At 43.0% G+C, this 23,565-nt stretch overlaps 3 protein-coding genes across 4 annotated transcripts; all 3 read left to right on the top strand.

Moving 5' to 3' along the window:
* The first annotated feature begins 2,192 nt into the window (after positions 1-2,192).
* LOC101801605 (olfactory receptor 5J3-like) lies at positions 2,193-8,479 on the top strand. Of its 2 annotated transcripts, XM_072039460.1 has the most exons (2): positions 2,193-2,297; positions 7,277-8,479. In XM_072039460.1, exons 1-2 carry the CDS (start codon positions 2,277-2,279, stop codon positions 8,201-8,203), a joined length of 948 nt encoding a protein of 315 aa, XP_071895561.1. In that variant the 5' UTR covers positions 2,193-2,276; the 3' UTR covers positions 8,204-8,479. The 2 variants fall into 2 exon arrangements, with proteins under 2 accessions (XP_071895561.1, XP_071895562.1); XM_072039461.1 differs by lacking the exon at positions 2,193-2,297 and having other exon boundaries at positions 7,262-8,479.
* A 5,476-nt stretch (positions 8,480-13,955) lies between these two features.
* Positions 13,956-14,910, top strand: LOC101801805 (olfactory receptor 5J3-like). Its single transcript, XM_005029375.5, has one exon. It carries the CDS (start codon positions 13,956-13,958, stop codon positions 14,907-14,909), a length of 954 nt encoding a protein of 317 aa, XP_005029432.2. The 3' UTR covers position 14,910.
* Positions 14,911-19,673: 4,763 nt separating this feature from the next.
* On the top strand, positions 19,674-21,334 carry LOC101802005 (olfactory receptor 5J3). Its single transcript, XM_005029376.6, has one exon. The coding sequence runs from the start codon at positions 20,301-20,303 to the stop codon at positions 21,228-21,230; it is 930 nt and encodes a 309-aa protein (XP_005029433.4). The 5' UTR covers positions 19,674-20,300; the 3' UTR covers positions 21,231-21,334.
* Positions 21,335-23,565: the final 2,231 nt, after the last annotated feature.

The following is a 23,565-nucleotide window of genomic DNA, read 5'->3' as shown; positions in this document are numbered from 1 at the left end:
TTAAACCCGAGAAGCAACAGGCAGTTTTCTACGTTTCTTGATATGATAACATGATATACGATATAGGTATGATATCAAAGGATGATATCATACCTGTAGTCTGCTGCAGGCTGAAAAGTAGCCTGTGCCTCAGGTACCGTTTTATGCCTTTGCTTTTGCTCCTACATCCCTGTAAGCCTTCAAAAGAGAAATGAAATCATCCTACCAGAAGAAACACCGTCCAGAAGACACTTGAGTATTTAGGGCCTGAATTCTCACTGAAACCAAAGGCAGGGATCTTACTGACCTGAAGAAAGAGGCTTTAATCTCTCCTGGCTTGTTTACTCCTGAAGGGAGCGTGAAAGAGATGCATGTCCTTGTATGTGAAGAGGAGGTGAAGGAACAGCTAGTGCAAGGAACGCACAAATCCGTTGCGCCAAACTAATAGGTGGCTGGCTCTGAGCTGGGAGACTGCAACAGAATCACAGAATGATCTAGGTTGGAAGAGACCTCCAAGATCATCGAGTCCAACCTCTGACCTAACACTAACCAGTCCTCCACTAAACCATATCACTGAGCTCTACATCTAAATGTCTTTTAAAGACACCCAGGGATGGTGACTCCACCACTTCCCTGAGCAGCCTGTTCCAATGTCTAACAACCCTTTCGGTAAAGAAGTTCTTCCTAAGATCCAACCTAAAACTCCCCTGGGGCAACTTTAGCCCATTCCCCCTCGTCCTGTCACCAGGCACGTGGGAGAACAGACCAACCCCCACCTCGCTACAGCCTCCTTTAAGGTACCTGTAGAGAGCAATAAGGTCGCCCCGAGCCTCCTCTTCTCCAGGAGGAACAAGCGGCTCCCTCAGCTGCTCCTCGTGGGACTTGTTCTCCAGACCCCTCACCAGCTTCATTGCCCTTCTCTGGACTCGCTCAAGCACCTCGATGTCCTTCTTGTAGAGAGGGCTCCAAAACTGAACACAGTACTCGAGGTGCGGCCTCACCAGAGACGAGTACAGGGGGACAATCACTTCCCTAGCCCTGCTGGCCACACTGCTTCTTATACAAGCCAGGATGCCGTTGGCTTTCTCGGCCACCTGAGCACACTGCTGGCTCATATTCAGCCGACTTTCCACCAATACTCCCAGGTCCTTCTCTGCCAGGCAGCTTTCCAACCATTCCTCTCCCAGTCTGTAGCTCTGCTTGGGGTTATTGCACCCCAGGTGCAGGACCCGGCACTTGGCCTTGTTGAACTTCATGCAGTTGACCTCAGCCCATCGGTGCAGCCTATCCAGATCCTCCTGCAGAGCCTTCCTACCCTCGAGCAGATTGACACACGCACCTAACTTGGTGTCATCTGCGAACTTACTGAGTGTACACTCAATGCCTTCATCCAGATCATCAATGAAGATACTAAAGAGGACCGGCCCCAGCACCGAGCCCTGGGGAATGCCACTGGTGACCGGCCTCCAACTGGATTTGACTCCATTCACCACGACTCTTTGGGCCCGGCTATCCAGCCAGTTTCTAACTCAACGAAGCGTGCGCCAGTCCAAGCCAAGAGCAGCCAGTTTCTTGAGGAGAATGCTGTGGGAAACGGTGTCAAAAGCCTTGCTGAAGTCAAGGTAGACCACATCCACAGCCTTTCCCTCATCCACCAAGCGCATCACTTTGTCATAGAAGGAGATCAGGTTCGTCATGCAGGACCTGCCTTTCATAAACCCATGCTGACTGGGCCTGATTGCCTGCTTGCCCTGCAAATGCTGCGTGATGACTCTCAAGATAATCTGCTCCATGAGCTTCCCTGGCACTGAGGTCAAACTGACAGGCCTATAGTTTCCCGGGTCTGCCCTCCAGCCCTTCATGTAGATGGGCGTCATGTTTGCTAGCCACCAGTCAACTGGGACCTCCCCCGATAGCCAGGACTGCAGATAAATGATGGATAGGGGCTTGGCCATCTCCTCTGCCAGTTCTCTCAGTACCCTTGGGTGGATCCCACCCGGCCCCATCGACTTGCGCACATCCAAGTGCCATAGCAGGTCGCTAACCATTTATTCGTGGACAGTGAGGGCCACATCCTGCTCCCCATCCCCTTCCACCAGCTCAGGGTACTAGGTATCCGGAGAACAACCAGTATTGCCGCTAAAGACTGAGGCAAAGAAGGCATTAAGCACCTCCGCCTTTTCCTCATCTTTTGTAACAAGGTTTCCCTGTTGCCTTCAGGGGGCAGTGGCGACCTGGTTCAGGAACGGCACAGCGACCAACCCCAGGCCGCTCGGTCCATCGGCTCACAGACACCAATGTGGTGGATGGCAAATGGTGTTTATTGTCGAGTCCCATGGGGTTATATACCCGAGGCCCATAGCGTCACTTCCGCTTGCTTACATCACAGGCCACACGCTACTGTCCATCAAGGGAGGGGCTCCACCTTTCCGTACATCGCGACATCTTCCGGCCGCCAGACCCTAACTACCCACATTTCCCCCCGCATCCAGTAAAGGATGGAGATTCTCCTTAATCCTCCGTTTTGCATTGATATATTTGTAAAAAGATTTTTTGTTGTCTTTAACGGCAGCAGCCAGGTTGAGCTCCAGATGAGCTTAGGCCTTTCTAATTTTGTCCCTGCACAGCCTCGTAACATCCTTATAGTCCTCTTCAGTGTCCCGCACTTTTTTCCAAAGATTGTAAACCCTCTTTTTTCTCCTAAGCTCAGGCTGCAACTCTCTGTTGAGCCAGGCCGTTCTTCTTCCACACTGGCTCGTCTTTGGGCACGTGGGGACAGACCGCTCCTGCGCCATTAAGATTTCCCTCTTGAAGAGCGCCCAGCCTTCCTGGACTCCTCTGCCCTTCAGAACCGCCTCCCAAGGGACTCCACCAACCAGTGTCCCGAGCAGCTCAAAGTCAGTCCTCCGGAACTCCAGTACAGCGGTTTTACTGGTCCCCTTCCTGGCCTCGCCAAGAATAGAGAACTCCACCATTTCGTGGTCACTCTGCCCAAGACAGCTTCCGACCACCACATCTCCCACCAGTCCTGGTAGGCTCACTAACCAGCTGCATCAGGAAACTACCTTCCACAGAAACCTCCTAGACTGCTTTCTCTGGGCTGTGTTGTGCTTCCAGGATATGTCAGGGAAGTTGAAGTCCCCCACGAGAACAAGCGCCGATGATTTTGCAACTTCTGTCAGTTGCCTGTAGAACTCCTCATGCGTCTCCTCATCCTGGTTCGGCAGTCTATAACAGACCCCGACCAGGACGCTAGCCTTGTTGGCCTTCCCACTGATCCTAACCCAAAGGGACTCAACCTTGCCATTCCCAGCCTCGAGTTCCACAACATCGAAAGACTCTCTAATATAGAGAGCCACACCACCACCCCTTCTGTGCTGCCTGTCCCTTCTGAAGAGCTTATAGCCAGGCATTGCAGCACTCCAGTCATGAGACTGGTCCTACCACGTCTCCGTGACGGCAACCAAGTCGTAGCCTGCCTGCTGCACGATGGCTTCCAGCTCCTCCTGTTTGTTACCCATGCTGCGTGCATTGGTGTAGATGCACTTCAGCTGGGCCATTGCCTTATCCCCCGGCCTTGCCATTGTTCCCCCTGGCACAGCTCCAACAAGCCTTGAGCCAATGAACGGCTGTGCGAACGGCTGTGTGGTGCTTAGCTGCCGGCTAGGGGAAACCATGACAACAGCAATGTAGTCATGTAACCAAATTGAAGCCAAAACTTTCAGCCCGGTCCTTGACCTGAACAGGGAGTGAGGATCCGTATCCTGGCATTTATACGTGATAGTTTATGTGCAGCCAAAGTAAATACTGCAGTCGGAGGTCATGGCGCTACATTTTGAAAAGTCCGGCATAAAGAAGAGATCTCAGAAAGGCAAATTTAAGCAACATTAATGTCAAGCAAAGTCTTTCTGATTGCTATATTCTTTATCTGTCGTGACTAGATGGATGAAAATCTATGACGGCAATTTTGCCTTTTAGGTCATTTTCTTTTTTATTTTATTTAAGTTTATTGGTCTTATTTTAACAGGCTCTGTACTAATTTTCCTCACAGAATGACTAGCAGAAATATGAGCCTTACGTGCCTTTTGTATTTAATTCATTAGGTCAACTCTAACCACTAAGCCAGGTTATTTCTATTAGCGATAAGGAGCAATTGAACCTTAACCATTGAAACCTAGGTTGATGAGCCTATTCCACAAGGTCTCATGACTCCACACATGTGAAGTGAAATCTGCCAGGTGGGGATCATTTGACGTTTGCTATAAAGGAAGCATGAGGAGTATGGGAAGACTTGCCACTCTAGGGGAGTATGAGGTTCAGGTTGCTTAGGGTGCTTTTCTACTGTCCTGGTGAAATGGAATCAGTGTTCTTAAGTAGGCTGCTTTTTCATCGTGTTTTCTACAATCTCTGTGAAATAGTTTGGGACACTGTATGAGCTAGTAACATTGGTGGTGACTACTCAGAATGGGAAAACCCTGGTGGTGCTACTTCCCCATGAAGATGTTTGATAGTAAGTAAAATTCAGAAGCTGACAGGTAAGTGTTCCTGGGTTAAAAATTTGATATGGGTTGGGGAGCTTGAGAATTTCTTTGACCGTGTCTGTAACAGGGCCCTGAGTCCTCCAATATATCGATGTTATCAAAACTAACATCTGCTACTAAGACTAAAGAACAATATCATAGATTATCTTCACGTAATCAGATCTGCTTTCCACAGGTAGCAATCGTTTATGGCACCAATTTGGTCAGCTAGATGTACAGAACAGGAAAAACCTTAAAACATCTAAGATATTGCTTATCTCCTCAAAATGATGTTGTGATGTGATTAACTCCTGTCCCTCAGGAGATATACAGTATGGTATAATTGCCATGCTTGTGCAGTCTGGCTTGTCAAAGATATAATCACTTCGTTTTCTTTTTTTTCTGAGTGTATGAAAACACAGCTTCATATAAAAGCCTGCCTCCTGGAAGTGAGATTTAAAAATGAGGTGAAGTTGGCAAAGCATAAAGAAGCTAGATAATGCTTGTCAGTTCTTGTAAAAAATTAGTTCTTATTCTTGAATGTTTACTTTGAAAAGTAAGTATGTGCTGAAAGTTGCATGTTGATTGTTTGATTCTGCAAAGCTATCATACCTGTGCCTGAATTAAGTCCTAGTTACAAAGGTATGCCTCTACACTAAGTGGGCAAAGACAGCGTAGAAGAGAATAAGGGGAATTTGTCTAATTTTATTTTTTACTTTTTTTTTTCTGTAACTGTGGACCTTGTTTTTTTATTATTATTATTTATTTTTTTTTCCATTTCCAGCTTGGATTTCTTGAATGCTTCTCACGTTCAGCTATGGGGGATAAGCAAAACACAGCTACTGAAAAGCATATTTACACTAAGATTTAGGATTTGTCTCTCCTATCTTAAGTTGAGGTTCATAACCAACTATTTTAGGTTTAATGCCTTTAGGTTCTCATCCTCAGGCATATATCTTAGGAGTGCATGGCATAGATCAGATGCATGCCACTGTACCAGTGCCTTATTTCTCTCTGATAAATATAGAAGATAAAAGTCTCTGTAGATATTTAAAATTAAGTTGCCATTAACAAAGAGGGGTTTTAACTATCTCCTAGCAGACATATAGAATTTAGATGGCTTTTTTTCTTAATTTCAAGGAAAAATGGATGGGTAATTAGATTTTAGTATCTAGGCAGTACTATTCCACATAGCTACAGGCATCTTGTGAACTTGGGGTTTTATAAAGTTTCTGTCATGTGATCATGGATAAGAGACTCCATGAGAAGAAATGATCATCTTCAAGTTTGTTTCAAGTCACCTGTCCTAGGTAACTATCTTACAACAGAAGTGACCATCGTATCCTAACCTAGGAAAGTGCTGTCACTAGAAGCATTCCTTTGAGATAGCTGCAGTCAGGAGAGAGGCACCTCACTCAAACGTAAGTACCTTCCTAAACTGGAATCTCTCAAAACAGCATCACAAATTTGGAAATGACTGCTTAAGGAGTAAAGCATAAACAACATGAATGAGGTTTCTTCATCTGTTGCTTTGGAAATAAGAAAAAAATATGACTTCGTAGCTTTTAAGAACATTTTAAAAAGATATTATGACTTATTAAGATTTTTAAAAGATGCTTTGACTCAGATATGATGCCTCAGAAGTACTGAGCAAGCATGAAAGAGACTTAAAGCTATGGATTTTGCCCTGCAAAGTTTTGGATGCCCCATCCCTGGAGGTGTTCAAGACCAGGTTGGATGAGGCCCTGGGCAACCTGATCTAGTGGGTGGCATCCCTGCTCATGGCAGGGGTTTGGAACTAGGTGGTCTTTAAGGTCCCTTCCAAACCAAGCCATTCTATGATTGTATGAAAGCTATGATGCCAGCTTACAGCCTTATTTATTGATGAATGCTTGGTTTTGGCTCTTTATGAGGACAATATTCTCTACCCTGAGCTAAGAAGTACCTAGGAGTTTTCATTGTCTCTCAGAGTTTTTTCTGCTTTGCTGGTGAAAATGGTTTAGGTCTTACTGCTTGTTTTAATCTTCTTTTCCTGTACATTTGTTCCTGGGTTTCTGCTACTGCAGCTTATACAAATGAGATAGTCACATGCATCAAATGTTTGTGATGAAAACAGTGTGCTTACAAGCCCCTAATCTGGGACCATTTCTTCAAAGTTATTCCAAGAAATGGGCAACAGTGAGTGCTTGATGCCTTCTAAAATTCAGTCTGCCAACAGACTGTTAGTTATTTCACAAACCAGTAAAATCACCTCAAAATATCAACCACTTTAGAAAATGTTAGTCATTATGTTTTGAAATACTCATTCAAAAGTGCATTAGGGGAAAAGGCACGCTTGCAGAAGCTGTAAATTCTCCATTGGTATAGGGCATCAAGGACTGCTTCAAATTCAGGAATACCACTGGCATAGTGGAACTCTACCATGGAGCGTCGAGGTAGGCTAAAAAATTTCTTGAGCTCCCTTCACTTCCTCCAAAATTCAGCTCCATGGATTTTGATGGGTCTGGTCTCTATGTCTTCTTGAATAGCAGGGATTGTTCCATCTTATGTCAGAGAAAGGTAATTATGGAAAATAAAAGAGAAGAAAGGGGACCAATGGAACCTAGAAAGAAATGAGATAACTGGTTATAATTTTAGGTGTAAAAGCCAAAACTGGAGGGGATGAGTGGCACAGGGACTGTGGTGAGGGATGCTGACAATCCATCCTATGCTCTGATATGTGGCTTTCCTTTTTTACTCCAGCAGGCAACACTTAAATGAAAATGAGGGTGCAAGAGAATCATACCACTGTGGCTAGCTTCATTTTCACAGGATTAACTGATAGACCAGACCTGCAACTTCCACTGTTTGCTGTCTTTTCTTTGATTTATGGGATGACCTTGCTGGGCAATCTAGGAATGATACTGATCATTAGGTTTGACCCATACCTGCATACCCCTATGTACTTTTTCCTCAGCAACCTGTCCTTCTTAGATGTCTGTTATTCTTCCACTATTACTCCCAATATGCTGCTCAACTTTTTAAAAGTGTCAAGAGGAATGTCATATAGTGGATGCCTTATACAGTATGGCTTCTTTGCACTTTTTGCCACCACAGAAATGTTTCTCTTGGCTGCAATGGCATATGACCGCTATGTGGCCATTTGTAACCCTCTGCTCTACACTGTCACCGTGACCAAAAAGGTTTGTGTACTGTTAATAGCTGGATCCTATTTTGGGGGTATTGTAAATTCACTGATACACACCCATGGCTTGCTAAAATTGTCCTTTTGCGGCTCAAATGTCATTGATCACTTTTTCTGTGACCTCCTCCCTCTCCTAAAACTCTCTTGCAGTGACACCCATCTCAACAAGGTGCTTGTTACTGTATTTGGCTCCTTGTTTGAGGCAACCACTTTTACAATCACCATAATTTCTTACTTTTTCATCGTTGTCACGGTGCTGAAGATCCGTTCTGCCAAGGGCAGGCAAAAAACTTTCTCCACATGTGCCTCCCACCTTACAGCTGTTTTCACATTTCATGGCACAATCCTGTTCATGTATTTCTTCCCCAGCTCCAGCCACTTGCTGAGCACTGATAAAACTGTTTCTGTGTTCTACACAGTGGGCATTCCTCTGCTCAACCCCTTAATATACAGCTTGAGAAACAACGGTGTGAAATGTGCTGCAAGGAAACTGCTGAAGAGGACAGTCTTAATGTGTTGAAAGCCTTCCACAGTGGCATCTGGGGTGAATCTGTACAAAACCCCCATTGTTTTGGATGTGGATTATGAGGTCACAGTTGACTGGAGGCTAGCAAATGTGGCACTCATCTGCAAGAAGGGCCAGAAGAAGGACGCAAGGAACTGCAGGCCTGTCAGTCTGACTTTGGTGCTGGGGAAGGTTATGGAGCATAGTGCCATCTTCTTAAATGCCACCACGCAACATATACAGGACACCCAGGTGATCAGGCCCACTCAGCGTGGGTTTATGAAAGGTAGGTCCTGCCTGGCTAACCTGATCACCTTCTATGTCAAGGTGATGCACTTAGTGCATGAGGCAAAGGCTGTGGATGTTGTCTGCCTAGACTTTCGTAAAGCTTTTGACACTGTGTCCCACAGCCCTCTCTTGGAGAAACTGGCTGCTCATGGTTTGGACGGGTGTACGCTTTGCTGGGTAAAAAACTGGCTGAGTGGCCAGGCCCAAACAGTTGTGGTGTTAAATCCAGATTTAATGGAGCTAAATCCAGTTGGAGGCCAGTCACATCAAGGTGCTGGAGTGTGTCCGAAGAAAGACAACAAGGATGGTGAAGGGTCTAGAGAACAAGGCCTATGAAGAGCGACTGAAGGAAGTTGGGTAATTTAACCCAGAGAAAAGGAGGCTCAGGGGAGACCTTATTGCTCTCTACAACTACCTCAGAGGAGGTTGTAGTGAGGTGGCGGATTGGTCTCCTCTCCCAAACAACAATGAATAGAACAAGAGAAAATGACCTCAAGTTGTGCCAAGGGAGGCTTAGGTTAGATATTAGGGAAAATTTCTTTACTGAAGGTATTGTAAAGCATTGGAAAAGGCTGCCCAGGAAAGTAGTTGAGTCACCATTCCTGCAAGTATTTAAAAGAGCCATAGATGCGGTACTTAGGGACACAGTTTAGTGGTGGACTTGGCAGTGCTAGGTTAATGGTTGGACTTGGTGACCTTAGAGGTCTTTTCCAACCTAAGTGATTCTATAATTCTAAGATTGCTAATTGAAGGATGTGCAATATGGAAAGACAGATAAATCCTCTTATTAAAGCTTTATTTCAGCAAACTCCAAGTCAGTATAACACACAGGCACTGCATTACAGAGGTTTTAAGTCACCTGCAAGTTCTCTGAAGTCTTTGGATACCGATGTTGTTTGTGCCTCTGTGAGAGCAGTTTTAAGAAAGGGAAAAAAACTGCTGTGCAATAGCAGTTGTGAGAGCAAGGAGTGAGAACCAGCCCTGCAGCCCCCAAGGTGAGTGCAGCAGGAGGGCAGGAGGTGCTGCAGGCAGCAGCAGTTCCCCTGCAGCCTGTGGAGAGGCCCCTGGTGGAGCAGGCTGTCCCCCCGCAGCCCATGGGTCCCACATGGAGCAGATCTCCACGCTGCAGCCTGTGGAGGAGCCCCTGGTGGAGCAGGTGGATGTTGGCCTGAAGGACACTGCAGGAGCAGGCCCAGGCCAGATCTGTGGCCCATGGAGTGGAGCCCATGCAGGAGCAGGAGGCCTGGGGGGAGCTGCCGCCCGCAGGGGACCCGTGTTGGTGCAGTTTGCTCCTGATAGATGGACCCCCTGGGATGGAGTCGTGTAGGAGCAGTGCTTGAAGAGCTGCTGCCTGTGGGCAGTCCGCGCAAGCTCAGTTTGGGAAGGACAACATCTCGTGAGAGGGACCCCACATGGAGCAGGGGCAGAGAGCGACCATGAAGGAGGAGCGGAGACGAAGTGTTAGAACTGACCACAGTTCCCATTCCCCTGCTCTACTCAGGGGGAGGACATAGAAGAGGGTGGATGGGGAAAAGTGTTTTTAGTTTGTTTTTATTTTTATTTTTGTTGTTCTCACTGCTCTAGCTTGTTAGTAATAGGTAATAAATTTCATTAATCTCGCTATGCTGAGTCTGTTTTGCCCATTAATATAATTGCTGAGTGATCTCCCTGTCCTTACCTCAACACTTGAGCCCTTTCCATCATATTTTCTCACCCTTTCCCTTTGAGGAGGGAAAGTGAGAGAGAGCAATTGTGGTGGAGTTCAGCTGCCCAGCTGGGTAAAGCCACCAAAGCTGCCTGTTTTCTCTGTGGACTATGGAAAGATCTAACATGACCAGCCAAGGTCAACATTTTGGAATTTTCATCTGCCCAAATTTAGGTACCTAAATTTTACCTCAAGGCTTTAACTATTCATTGTGGTTACTGTTATTATCAGCTGTTGCCCCTAGGATTAATGCAAAGGAAGTGTTAATAGTGGCACTGTAAGATTCAAAATATTTGTGCATGTTCTGAAAAACATAGCAACCAGGCAATCTGAAAGGTGACTTTGACGTTGTCTAGGAAGAAAATAAAGAAGGAGAGGAAACTTGCCTTGTAAGCATGTGGCGTTGGTAATAGTATCAATAGAAATCCTCCAGGAAGTGGCTTGTACAATTGTGTGTCATTTTGCTCCAAGTGTGCATGCTTTGAGAACCACTGTTATGATTTCTTTCTCAAATACACATCAGATCTTCAGTGAGGAAAATAAACAACCTTGGACTGGTGAAAGTCTCAAAGGCTGAATCTTAACCAGCTCAATTCACAGAAGTAGGACTAAAGGTGTTGCAGGAGTTGCTCTAGGTAGATGACATCTACTTATAGGAGCGGTAAACTGTATGAGAAATGTATCTGCCTTTTGCCTGCAGTGTCTTCCAACACAACAGGGTTTGTATAAAAGTTTAATCCGTGATGTACTTTCTAGGTACAGAATAAACCGCGCATTCCAGCACATATCCATGAGGTCTCACAGACCTGACAGTGAGAGCCCTCATCACTACCCTGCCACTGGAACCCTACAAATTAAAAGACACTTCCACAAGCCATTCCCTCCTCCTGAAACACTGCATGTAGCAATTTCATGCACAACCAAGCAGAACAAAATGTTTGTGATTACTCAAAACTGATTAAGAAAAAACAAAAGATAATTACTGAAATACTTTATAAATTCTTTTTCTTGATATTTCACACAATCCCTTTCTTTTCAACTAGATAAAGAGCCATCATTACAATATTCTCAGTCTCCTATTTGTTATTTTCCAAAAGAGGACACCTTGTCTGTTACGTGGTCAGCCAGGAAAACAAGGACTACTAAAATTTTACTTTTTTTAATTTTGTTTCATCAGCATATATAAACAACCAAATATAAAATTCTACTGCAATTCTGATAGATTCTCCATCAGTTAAAGACTTTAATTTAGGATGGGTGGAGTTTCATGACTGGGTATTAAAAAGTCATGCGTTCTCTTTCAGCCACCCAATCATGAAACAACTTCTGAAAAACAGCTAACCAGAGCAATGAGCCCCTGCATTTCAGCCTATCTAACATGGGTTGCTGGTATCAGTGATCTTTGTGTCCACCCAATGGACATGTCAGCCAGAAAGACCAGGACTGTGTCCACCCTGCCCATGCCCTACATTATATACAACTGCATGAATGATGGGATGAGAGAGGGGACTGACTCAAAAATGACTGCAAGCAGTTTGATGTCTGTGTTCCTTTTAGACTGAAGTTCAACAATGATCTTTCCAGTGTCCTACAGACACAGAATATCCCCAAGTCTCCTTTCTCTTTTCCTTTGTCTTAATAAAGCAGACAGGATTTGCCATAAATGGCGCCATAAAGGACTGTAAGCATACTCATTTCATGCTTGTTGCTGTGGGAGACCAGACCTCTGTTTGCCTATTTAAAGCCTCCCACGAGGATACTTTAATTATGTCCTTTGTGTTCAATCTGAAAAATATTAGCTGAAGACTCAGTTGTTTGTTCAGTTCCTAATAGTCAAAGTAGCAAATGTTTGCAGTAGCAGGTCCTGACATGACCTCTCAGGTCTGAGGGATAAGTGGCTTTTCTGTGCCACATGCAAGTGTGGAACAATAATATTTCTTTTCTGTGGAGGGACAAGGGTTATTTTTTCTCTTCCCAGGTGTCTGCAGACACCTCTCACTATCATGCCAATGCAGTGAGCTGGTCACATACATTTCCTTTGGTTGCATATCTTCTCTAAGGAGAAATTACGTATTGCAGATATCACTTAGGGAAGATCATGAAAGAGCTGAAAGCTAGACATGAAGATACCTTTATAGGGACAAACCTAGGTTGTGATGGCATCCTTGAGAGTTAAATCCAGACTCCTGCAGTGCTAGAGTGTTTGGAAGTTCAAGATTCAAGAAGTGTGTCTGAGCCTCAAAAACCAGGTATGTCCTTGACAGTTTTAGCACTGACCTGCCAGACGGACCTTGACAGGTCCCATGCTCTGAGTATTTGACAAACACATGCCGAGAGACTCCTTTAAAAATTCAGCATCTGAATGCACAAGAAAGACTGGGAAAAGCAATAAAGCAATATTGCTCTCTGTATTGCACATCCAGAGAGCTCAAAAATACCTTTCTTGTTTGTTTGCTTTGTGTAAGTTGTGAATTGTAAGGTCAACAGGATGGTCAGGTAGTTTCAACTGTAAGACCAAACATTGCACATAAAAATGGGTACAATCTCTGTGGGATAGATTTCACTGAGCTTTAGATTTCTCCACTGATCACTTACATTCAGAGTTAAACACCTCAGGTGCTTTTTTGATTAATGGAAAAAGACGGGACTCCCCCAGAGGGCAATTCACCCTGTTGATAGGCTTTCAGACTTCTCACTCCCTTCAGAGAAGGAGGTGAAATAAGTAGGATGAGTAGTTGGCTACACCATAGTTTGATCATACACTGATCACAGAAGTAGCCTAGTTGACCTGGAAGTCTAGATTAAATTTAGACAAGTAAATGGTAATTGCATGATTGCCTGAAAAAGTCTCCTCTGGATCTCAAGTCAAAATCTAACAAGAGACCCAGATACCTAAAATTAGGCTATGATCCCCCTTTTATGTATTTTGTGTGGCTTGCTTGTGGATAAAATATGGGATCAGTCATGAGAGGAGGGACCAGATCTCATCTCCCACCCTGTCCTGGACTCTCTTCTACAAAGTAGGTTTGGATCTCATTAATTTAGTCATAAAATAGACCCGATGTGTAACTCTCTCTCTTTCTATGTTGGTGTTTTAAAAAGTTGACTACTGTTACATGTCATCTCTTCTTCCATTGACATAAGGAAGGAAAGAAGCTGCTGAGAGTGTCTTCTGAAGAAAGCCTTGTGCTGCCCAAGGCACAATGCTGAGCAAGTTGTGCAGGCTCCCTCTACTAGTGACTGAGGAGGAAAGGACACATTCATAGAGCAAAGAGAGTGCTAAGGATTTAGGTGAGATACCTTCTCTCTGGTGAGTTTCAGTCTTTCCTGGTGAGTAAATAACATGAAATACCTTGCTGAAAAGATGAAGAAAATTGCAGAATTCATTCAGTGTTTATCATACGTGTTTCAAAAATCACGAATGATACCTGCATGTCAAACTTTGCATCACCTAAAAATAATACTCAGTAGCTGTGTTGCAGATGTGTACTGCTGTCCACAAGCAACACCACTAGGCAGCTTGCTACTATTAGCTTGTGCACAATGGGCACAGAGGATCCCCCTGTGAGGCTGGTCTGATTGATGAAAATAGGCACTTTTGAGCATGCTCAAAAATTGCTGCTGCACAAAAGGAAATCAAGATCCAGGTATTTAATCTCAGCCCTCGTTCTTCTTTACAGTAGGTTACTCCTACTCATAAACAACCTTTCTTTCTTTTTTAACTGTATAGTCAACTCATCTTATCTCAGCAGGTAATCTGTTACAGAGGTAAGGATGGCAGCAAGCAATCACACCACAGTAACTTACTTCATCCTCTTGGGACTGACAGATCGCCCGGAACTACAGTCCCTGCTCTTTGTGATGATCCTACTAATCTATGTTGTCACGCTTGCAAGTAATCTTGGTATGATTGGCTTGATCACGACTGACTTCCAGCTGCAAACACCCATGTATTTCTTCCTCATTAACTTGTCAATTGTGGATCTCTGTTATTCTTCAGTTTTTGTTCCAAGGATGTTGATAAACTTCTTAGTGGAGAATAAGACTATTTCTTACTCAGCATGTGTCACCCAGCACTTCTTATTTGTTGTGTTTGTGACCACAGAGGGATTTCTGCTGGCTGTAATGGCTTATGACCGCTACATAGCTATTTGCAGCCCACTACTTTACACCACTCTTATGCCCAGGAAAGTCTGTATTTGCCTGGTGGTTGCATCATATTTAGGGGGACTCTTTAACTCATTGGTACATACTTGTGGCTTACTGAAATTGTCATTCTGTGGCCCTAATACCATCAACCATTATTTCTGTGACACAAACCCACTGCTACAACTCACTTGCTCTGACAACCGCGTGAATGAGCTAGTGCTTGTAACCCTCTCAGGGATCATAGCTATGTCAACACTCCTTATTGTCATCGTCTCCTACATCTACATCCTCTTCTCCGTTCTGAGCAATGGCTCTGCAACCAGGTACAAAGCCTTTTCCACCTGCGCCTCCCATCTGACGGCTGTAACCCTATTCTATGGGCCTGTGAGTTTGAGCCATGTGCAGCCCAGTTCAAGATACTCGCTGGATCGTGAGAAAATCTCTGCAGTATTTTACACGCTGGCAGTTCCTATGCTGAATCCCCTGATTTACAGCCTCAGGAACAAGGAGGTGAAAAATGCTCTAAGAAGGGTGATGAAAAGGAAAAAATGCTGCTCATCAACTTGCTTGTCAGAATAATAGCCAATTCCCTAGGAAAGGTGAAAAGAGAATGAGGTATCAGTTTGGTAGCAATGTTTGTATTTATACTATACCAACTATAAACATGTATGAATCAAACGTAACTGAAAAGTTAGAGAAACCTTGGCAGAAACTTTTTAGTACCTCAGAGAACTAATGAGATCTAGAGTGATCTTTTTTTTATTAGTCTATCCGCTATAATTTAAACATTGAACTTAGGATGTTAGAGCTAAATGAACAGTAGGATAAACCAAGAAACATTTTTTTTTTCCCCTGCAATTGTATTCTTTCATCTTCCTGACATATTACTGATTTCCTGGAGGAGAAGGTAAAAATTGCCTACTTCTACTGTTTGGTTCTCTTAACATATATTCATGTTTTTGGTTGGAGCTTCTAGGAAAATGTTTAACTCTTTACCTCAAAAGACAGAGACTTACAAATGCATGCTCACAGTGTTAGTTTCCAGAGTTGAATCCTGCCTAATTTGTTTTTATTGTTTCTGTGGTGTTTTGTTTTTGGTTTTGTGTTTTTGTTTTTTTTTTTTTTATATTTATTTATTATTATTATTATTTTATTTTTTATTTTGTTTTGTTTCACTGATTGTTTTTGTTTGTTTTCAATGGCATAGCTGTATCTGATGAGGCCCAGCCCACAGAAAGGAGCCCAGGATAACTTTGGGCTAGGATTATCTATATTAAAAGTCCTGTAAGGTCTCAGCTGTATAAATCACTATTTCTTGGTAAATTAAGAAGAAAGTTAGTTAGCAAAATGCCCAAGCCAGTTTGGGAAACAACTCACTTTTCTGCCAGTCCACGTCATTCCATTGCCATCAAGAATTGTCAGCTGAGCAGGCTGTCTGTCTTCTTCACTTCTATGCAGTGTCAATAAGTAATCAAGTGTCTTCCAGAGAAGAGGCACCCAAAATTACTCAACCTGTCTATAAGTTATAAGGAGATGCTCTTCAGTAGCAGCTATCATGATGAGAAATGTGCAAGAGATAGGTTATCCAGTGCCCTGTGGTTTTACGTGGGTAAAGCTAGAGTGCAAAACTTGATATTCAGCATGAATGTCAAAACATGAATGTCAAGTTACATTCAGACCCACCTGGATTTGGTGGGTATGAAATTGCGTTTTTGTGAGTACTTTCACACATTACTCATCCCAGTCAAACTTGTAAAAGGAAAGAAACACAGAACTGGAAAACACTACTTTCAAGTCCTTCCATCCACTGCCTATGAGAAACAGATTCATAAGTGGTTGCTTGGCTGATTTTTGCATGAAGACACTTGACCAAGAGCTAATAAAAATACCAAGCTTTCATGCAGTGCATTTACTGTGCTTTTAGATGGTGATAGTATCAAAGCCTTATGTGAAGAAGGAGCAGCTCTCAATCTCACTTTGTTCACATGCAAATTAGGCAGATGGACGTTGTTAGTTTAGATTTCACATTACATTAGCTTGGTAATCAATTCTATCTGCTCCTGTCCCCTCTTCTGCAACAACAGGAGAGAGAATAAGCTGCCACCTGCCCTCCACTTGCCCTGGAGCTTACAACTGCATTAATTAACCTCTAAAGAAGTTGCTTGCAGAAAGTGCATACAGTGCCTGCTAAAGCACTTTCACATCACTTCATTTTCTTGAAGTTACATTACACTCTAAGTAGGCAGAACTCCTCCTGTTTAACTTGTTGTGTCCACAATATAGATATCCACTTGTACATTGGTTACTCTTATTTTCCTTTATAATTACAACCAAAAATCGACACTTCTTGGTCACAGTCATCTAAGTGGTTTTAGACACCCACTCATGTTAGCAGGGGATGAATAAGCCCCAAAAATGCATTTTTGTTTGTTTGCTTTGCTTGATTTTTCTCTTGACTGAATATGAAGCCCAAGACAAGAACTTGTGTAGATATCTGTATTGGACAAAGAAGTTTAAGTTTTGGAAGAGAAGGTTACATTTTCATGTTTGTGGTAGCCATTCCAGATGTCCATATCTGAACAGGTGAGCTCCCCTCATTGTTTCTAAGCATAATGAAATACTCTGTTTATATTTAATACTTCTACACATGAAAAAGATAAAAATAAAAAATCAGCAAAATATCCCAGAAAAGAGACAAATAACACCAGAAAGGTTTTCCAGCAGATTATTGGTTATAAATGTTGATAACACCTGGTCTAAATAGAAATAGTGTTTTCCAAATCCTCCAATTAATAAAGAAGCAGGACACAAAACTTACTAGAAGGCTGATCATGCTTTGTGCATCTGGACCTAGACTTTAAATTGGGAAAATCTGGAGCCTGGGACACTGGAGAAGAAAAGCTGGTGCCTAGAAGAAGACTTTCTGAATAACAAGCAGTCATGGAATGAAGCAGCTGTAGGTCTTGGCTGGAGGAAAGACCCTGGAAGTGAGAGAAGAGAAGATCTTGGAGAGCAAAAAGTGGCATGGAAATGATTGATGGGGATGTTGGTCAGTAATGTCCCAGCCAGCAGGATTTTCTGCCTGGCCTTCACAGACCAGCAGCCACCTCCTCACTGGGAAGACAAGTTGAGATATTGTAAATACAACGCTGGAGGGCGGAGGGGACGAGTGAGTTGGTGTATGAGGTAGTCAAGTAAGATAAAAGCTCAGATCCTGGGGGTTCTTTAAACTCCAGTATCCAGATCCAATACCAGTTGTCATTTTTTCTCTCGTGTGACAGTGGGATAAGTAGGATTTATTTCCCTTTAAAACAACAGTACAAGAATATTCATGTCAAAGCAAGGAACTTTATCTTTTAGAGCAGTTAACAGAAGATATCTACAGAAAAAAATAAGATCACATCTCACGTGCAGTTCTGTCCCCAGAATACTTGTCTGTTTTGCAGAGATGGGGTCAGTCAGAACATCTGTGGCTCTAACCCTGTGCCGCTAAAAGGACGATTCAGTTCACCTCACATGAACAGTCATCGTGATGGTTTAAGTTCCCATTACAGCCAAAGGACAGCTGGGTAATGAACCGATGGCATTAGAATAATTAATGTTTTGTGTCAGTAGTGGGTTATAGGCACCACAAGAACAATCATCCTATCCAAAGATACTTCTTTAAGAAGTAGGATTCCATAAAGGTTTACTTCTCTCCATTGGCTTAGAAAGAGTTTCGTGTAGTTGTTTGTTCTCAGATTAATATTTTCAAGACTTAAGCAATGAATCTGACTTAATTAGTCTCTGGATCTTGATATGTCCGAGTTCTGGTTTCCTATCCATAATGTCACACATTAGCCAGATTAAAGGCGGCAGCTGGCAGAATATTTAATAGAGTGAAGCAGACAGATTATATCTATAGACACTGTTTTGAGCATGTTTGTGAAGTAGAGCAAATACAAAATATTTCTCTGGAAGGCTTTTCTCTACTTTTTGCACACAGAGCCCTTGGATATCGTCCTTCTTTCTCTTTACTCATTTTACCCATCAGGAAAAGGACAGTCTTGTCTAGAGTTCCCTCCAATGTGTTATTTCAACCGAAGACCAAGGATGAGAGGTCTGGAGGACTGCCATTGCTATCCTGGCAGTCAAAGTAAGTAGAAAAGTTTTTACATACGATATCTGAATGATCTTAGTCAGTATTAGCATTCTCCAAAGAATTCTGTCTTTAAACTCTTTATAGGGAAAACTTCCAATTGTTGATTTACATTTCACTTATCAGTCAGGTTGTAATAGAGCCACTGATATGGAAGTTAACTCCTTGCACTTTTCTTCCGCTCAAGTTTCAGACCATTAGATTCAGGAGAGCAATCTGTAAACACTGAAAGAACAGCATCAAGGGAAATCACTGGGCCCTTTGAGCCTGACGTAAAACATGTAGGGTAAAAACTCCAGCTCCCAGAGCACACAGCAGGTCTCTCCTTTAAAAGGAAAACTCTTCCTAGAGCACTGACTTTACTGAATTCCTAAAAGCAATGGAAGAATCACATGCTCTGAAGAGGGTTTAAGGCTGAGCAACCATTACTCACCTGAAGCAATTATACCCCACATTTCTGGTACATCTGCAACTAGACTTTTAAATTGCAAAACCTGACACAGATTTCAATGCCCAACAACTTGCTGTACTTTCTTGGGGTAACAAGCCTAGAAAAATGCACCAGATCACTCCATTAAGAAGAAAAGCAAGAAGAAAAAGAAAATACTTCAAGACAACAGGCGAAAATTGTTTGAAGTCTAACCTCCGACTAAAACATATGCTTCAGGTCTATGGCTACCTAATTCTACCAGTCTGAATTTGGGCTGTATAGAAGTCAATCCAAGGTAAGAAACTGCAATGTGCATTACAACAGCACATTGTTCAAGAAAACAGCATGTTGCTGTGTATTGGCTGCAAAGATCTTGATGCATTGGTAAGAAGATGATTCCCTCCTAAATTGCTACACTGTGCAAAGCTCTCTCTACTTTTTTCTTTCTATCTCTTTAGCTCTTTGCTTCATTGTGGCTCCCTCTTCACTACACAGAAACTTTTTATTCCCTTCAGTTTCCTGGGTTATGTGGGCCCTGAGCTGTGGTTCTCCCTTAGTGTGTATGATGCTCTTTGGTCACAAAGAAGCATAAAGGTAGCTAGACACAAGCATAGGCAGACAGAATTATTTTTTTTTCTGATTTTAAGAATATCAGAAATCACCTTTGAATATATAGCTAATCCTTCAGTAGCTAAATAATGGTAGGAAATGACCGTTAACTTCTCATCATTGTTTTCTGTGAAAATAGTGTTCTCAAACCCTGTTTCTCCAAATCTTCCACTAAGCTATGTCTTCTAGGCTTCTGTTTGGATTGTGTGCCAGGGTTCAAATATCTGGCATCTGATATCGAGGAGTTTCATCAACTGTATTGATAATGATGAGGAAGAAGTAACTAGCTAAAATTAGTAATCCTAGCTGTGACAGAAACAGTTGTAGAGCTGAAAAAGTTCCATGGAAGAGTTTTCTAATGTTTTAGTGTATCCTCTCCTCTCCAGAAGAAATGTAGACAATCGATATATGGACAACATAATATTTTAGCAAGTGAGGCAAAGGTACAAGAATCACAGATTAAAATCATCTAGGTGGAAAAGAAGCCATGCACTCGCTTTTAGAGTTCACTCCATTACACATAAGCTTGTAGAGATTTAAGCTCAGGAATGTGTTACTTGCTGCTGCATTTTGTTAGATACACAAATACCACCTGGCCTGGAATGAAACAAAATTATAAGGACAAATGTTTTCGTACCTTATCTTGATTCAGCATTGAAGGCATAACCAGACTACAATTTCAGAATAAACCTCAAATTGCTAGTTTGTGTTACTCTGTGTAATTAATACCGCCTTCTTCATCCTGACCATTCTTTGTAATTCAGCAGATCTCCTGTTGTATCCCTTAAGTCAGATGGATGGGAGGAATGACAGCATGATAACCCATTTCATCCTCCTAGGATTGACAGATCATCTGGAGTTGCAGGTCCCTCTCTTCTTATTATTCTTAGGGATCTACATCATCACTCTGTTGGGGAACCTTGGGATGATCGTTTTGATTTGGACTCATCTCCAACTTCACACTCCTATGTATTTTTTCCTCAGTAACTTGTCTCTGATTGACCTCTGCTATTCTACTGTCTTTGCTCCAAGGTTGCTGGTGAGCTTCTTAGTGCAGAGCAAAACCATTTCCTATTCCACATGCCTTTCCCAGATTTTCTTTTCTGCTGTTTTGCTCACTACAGAGGGGTTCTTGCTGGCTGCCATGGCATATGACCGTTATGTAGCCATCTGTAGACCACTGCTCTATACGACTGTAATGACCAAGAGAGTCTGTAGGCAATTAGTGGTGGGATCATATATGGGGGGACTCCTGAATTCATTGACTCACACTTGTGGCTTGCTGGAGCTGCCATTCTGTGGACCCAACCTTATCAATCATTACTGTTGTGACATACCTCCCTTGCTGCAACTTGCATGTGCAGATACCCATCGTAATGAGACTTTGCTAATAGCTTTTTCTGTAGTTATTGCCCTGTTCACTCTCTTTGTCATCGCTGTTTCCTACATGCTCATCCTCTCTGCAATCCTGAGGATCCAGTCAGATGATGGCAGGAAGAAAACCTTCCACACCTGTGCCTCTCACCTGACAGCTGTCACCATTTTCTATGGATCTGTTACTTTTAGCTATATCCAACCCAGCTCCAGCTACTCGATGGAGCAGGAGAAAATCTCAGCAGTCTTCTATACCCTGGTGGTCCCCATGCTGAACCCCCTGATCTACAGCCTGAGAAACAAGGAGGTGAGAAACAGCTTCAGAAAGTGCATCATGACTTTCCCATAAGTTATCAAGTTTGGAAACCACCTCCAATGGACACAGTGCATTGTATGATGCATTCTGACATCTCAGCCACAGAAGAGAATGGCTTTGGGGAAGGAAGGGATATCAGCACCAAGGATGGACCTTGCTAGATAAGCAAACACTTGAGACACAGGAACGACCAAATTTCTGAGTCGCTTGTATTTTGTTTTGGTAAAAGAAAATAAATGTGTCATGGGCAGTCATTTGTTTCCTTTCCATTTTAATATCATATAATCATAGAATCATTCAGGTTGGAAAAGACCTCTACAATCATCTAGTCCAATCTTTAACTTAGTACTGCCAACTCCACCACTAAACCATGCTAATAAGTTGTACATCTACACGTTTCTTGAAGACGTAAGAAATATTTTCTCACCCACTCTATTCCTACCTCTCCAAAGGCAGAAGTTAGAGCATACACTGATGAGCATCTCCCACAACCACAGCTCTCCCAACCAGACTGTCTAAATGTCACCCAACACTAACGTGACCTCCCAGACAACTCCAGTGTGTTTGTATCAGGCATGGCAAAGAGAAGCCACATAAGAATCTCTGACAAATCAATTTTGCATCCATGGGAATTAACTTCACAACGTTAATTGTGAAGATGTACACTTCTATTTATTTATTTATTTATTTATTTATTTATTTATTTATTTATTTATTTATTTATTTATTTATTTATTTCAGAAATCAGTTTCAGGTGTTTAAGAAGTCTGACTGTAGCCACTGAAAGCCTTGACTGATGGGACAAGGCTCTTCTGTATGCATTTCAACAACCACATATCTTTATATGGTTTAAGACTGCAGGATCTTGTCCTAAGAAAAGCTCAAGGAATTTATACAAGCTGGTCTTCCCTCATGTGAGAATCCAGCCGTATTACCTAACAATGTCACTAGGAAACCACAGGATTTGCTGAGCAATGGTTTCATTCCTCCCATCCCACATAACTCAATGGCACATTGGCTGGAACTGAGGTTTGGTGTGCCCAAATATGCACTGGAGCAGCACAGAAACGTTTACTTCAGACATTTCTGCCTGGTTCTAGCTCAGTCCCTGAAACTTGGGAAATCTACTGTCTGCTCATTCTTGGTTCCTCAGTCTTTCCTCCTGCTGTCTGTTCTTCTGCACAAAGTGAGGAACACAAGGATCGCCTGTGGTGATCATATGCTTTCATGATTCATGTCTCTCATTTCTGGATTCACACATCAGATTAAGAGGGGTTGCAAGAAGTGCCCTAAGCAACACAATAAAGGCCCGTGCCAGGGCCCTCAATGCACCAAGTCTTAATTGCCCCGATCAGTTTCACCTGGACCCTCCATCCCTCCATGCATTGGCCCAGGAGCTCTATTTAAGCTCAGCCCTGGGCTGTTCTTCTCCTTTTGATGTGTCACATGAGTATTGGTCCCTACCTGGTAATGGAGCTTCTTGATCCAGACCTCAAGCTGTGCGCTAACTTCATCTCTTGGCCTCAGCCATATCTTGTCGTTCTGAATGTATCTGGCACTCACCTGACCTGTGAAGTGGCTTCTTGGTTTGGACTTGGACCTGACTTATCACCATGACGCTGCCTGTGTCTGAAGGTAGGTTGCATAGTTGTGTGTCTGTATTGTTAGAGAATACCTTCAACATGTTCGTGGAGCTATGTTGTCTGGAAGGTAAGCAGCTATCCATGCTTGTTCAATGTCTTCTGTGGTATTCACCAAACTGTCTGCCCTGTGATAAAGACTACAGACACAATCTCCTTGTGGCAGACAGTACAGCAATGTCTAGTGATACACAATCCCTGCACTGGTTTGCCAAAGGCATGAAGATTGGCTTAGACCTGAGGTTAGACTGGAGACCTTCCAAAAATCATGGTCCCTATCTGCCTGTAAGGCCACCCACAGTTTCTTCCTGCTGTATAGTCCCTTTAGAGAAAGAGAACAGCAGTATGTACTGGGTAACTGTGCAAGAAGAGCCTCGAAAAAGGGAGTCTCCTAACACAACAGCTATCAGATGTGCTAGCACTCGCATCAAGGATGAAAATGCAAGGGGCATACCTACAAAATGACTCTAATCATACTTCTAATTAAGTCTTTTAATCTACTGGAGACAGACCCGTTTGCTAGCTATCACAGGTCCATTTATTTCACATCATACACACTACAGAAAGTGTGAACTTTTCCCTAATAAGGGCATATTTAGCATGTTTTGGGGGAGGCCTGTAGCGTGGCTCATGCTTTGTGAACTGCTTTCCCCAATACAGTCCCCCGCAGCTTGGCTGCGAGGCCGGTGCATGATTACATTTTGTTTTGGTGCTTTTTTCGTGTAACG

This window comes from Anas platyrhynchos, chromosome 5 (genome assembly GCF_047663525.1).
Source record: "Anas platyrhynchos isolate ZD024472 breed Pekin duck chromosome 5, IASCAAS_PekinDuck_T2T, whole genome shotgun sequence".
NCBI lineage: Eukaryota > Metazoa > Chordata > Aves > Anseriformes > Anatidae > Anas > Anas platyrhynchos.
Note: the sequence above shows the minus strand (reverse complement) of the source record. Positions and strands in the feature narration are given on the sequence as shown.

What these genes read in the sequence shown, in the direction of transcription:
- LOC101802005 (XM_005029376.6), top strand. Translation starts at nt 20,301, where the DNA reads ATGGATGGGAGGAATGACAGCATGATAACCCATTTCATCCTCCTAGGA.
- LOC101801605 (XM_072039460.1), top strand. Translation starts at nt 2,277, where the DNA reads ATGTGGTGGATGGCAAATGGT. An exon ending in TGTGGTGGATGGCAAATGGT is followed by an intron (nt 2,298 to 7,276) that starts GTTTATTGTCGA and finishes AGGGTGCAAGAG; the next exon opens with AATCATACCACTGTGGCTAG.
- LOC101801805 (XM_005029375.5), top strand. Translation starts at nt 13,956, where the DNA reads ATGGCAGCAAGCAATCACACCACAGTAACTTACTTCATCCTCTTGGGA.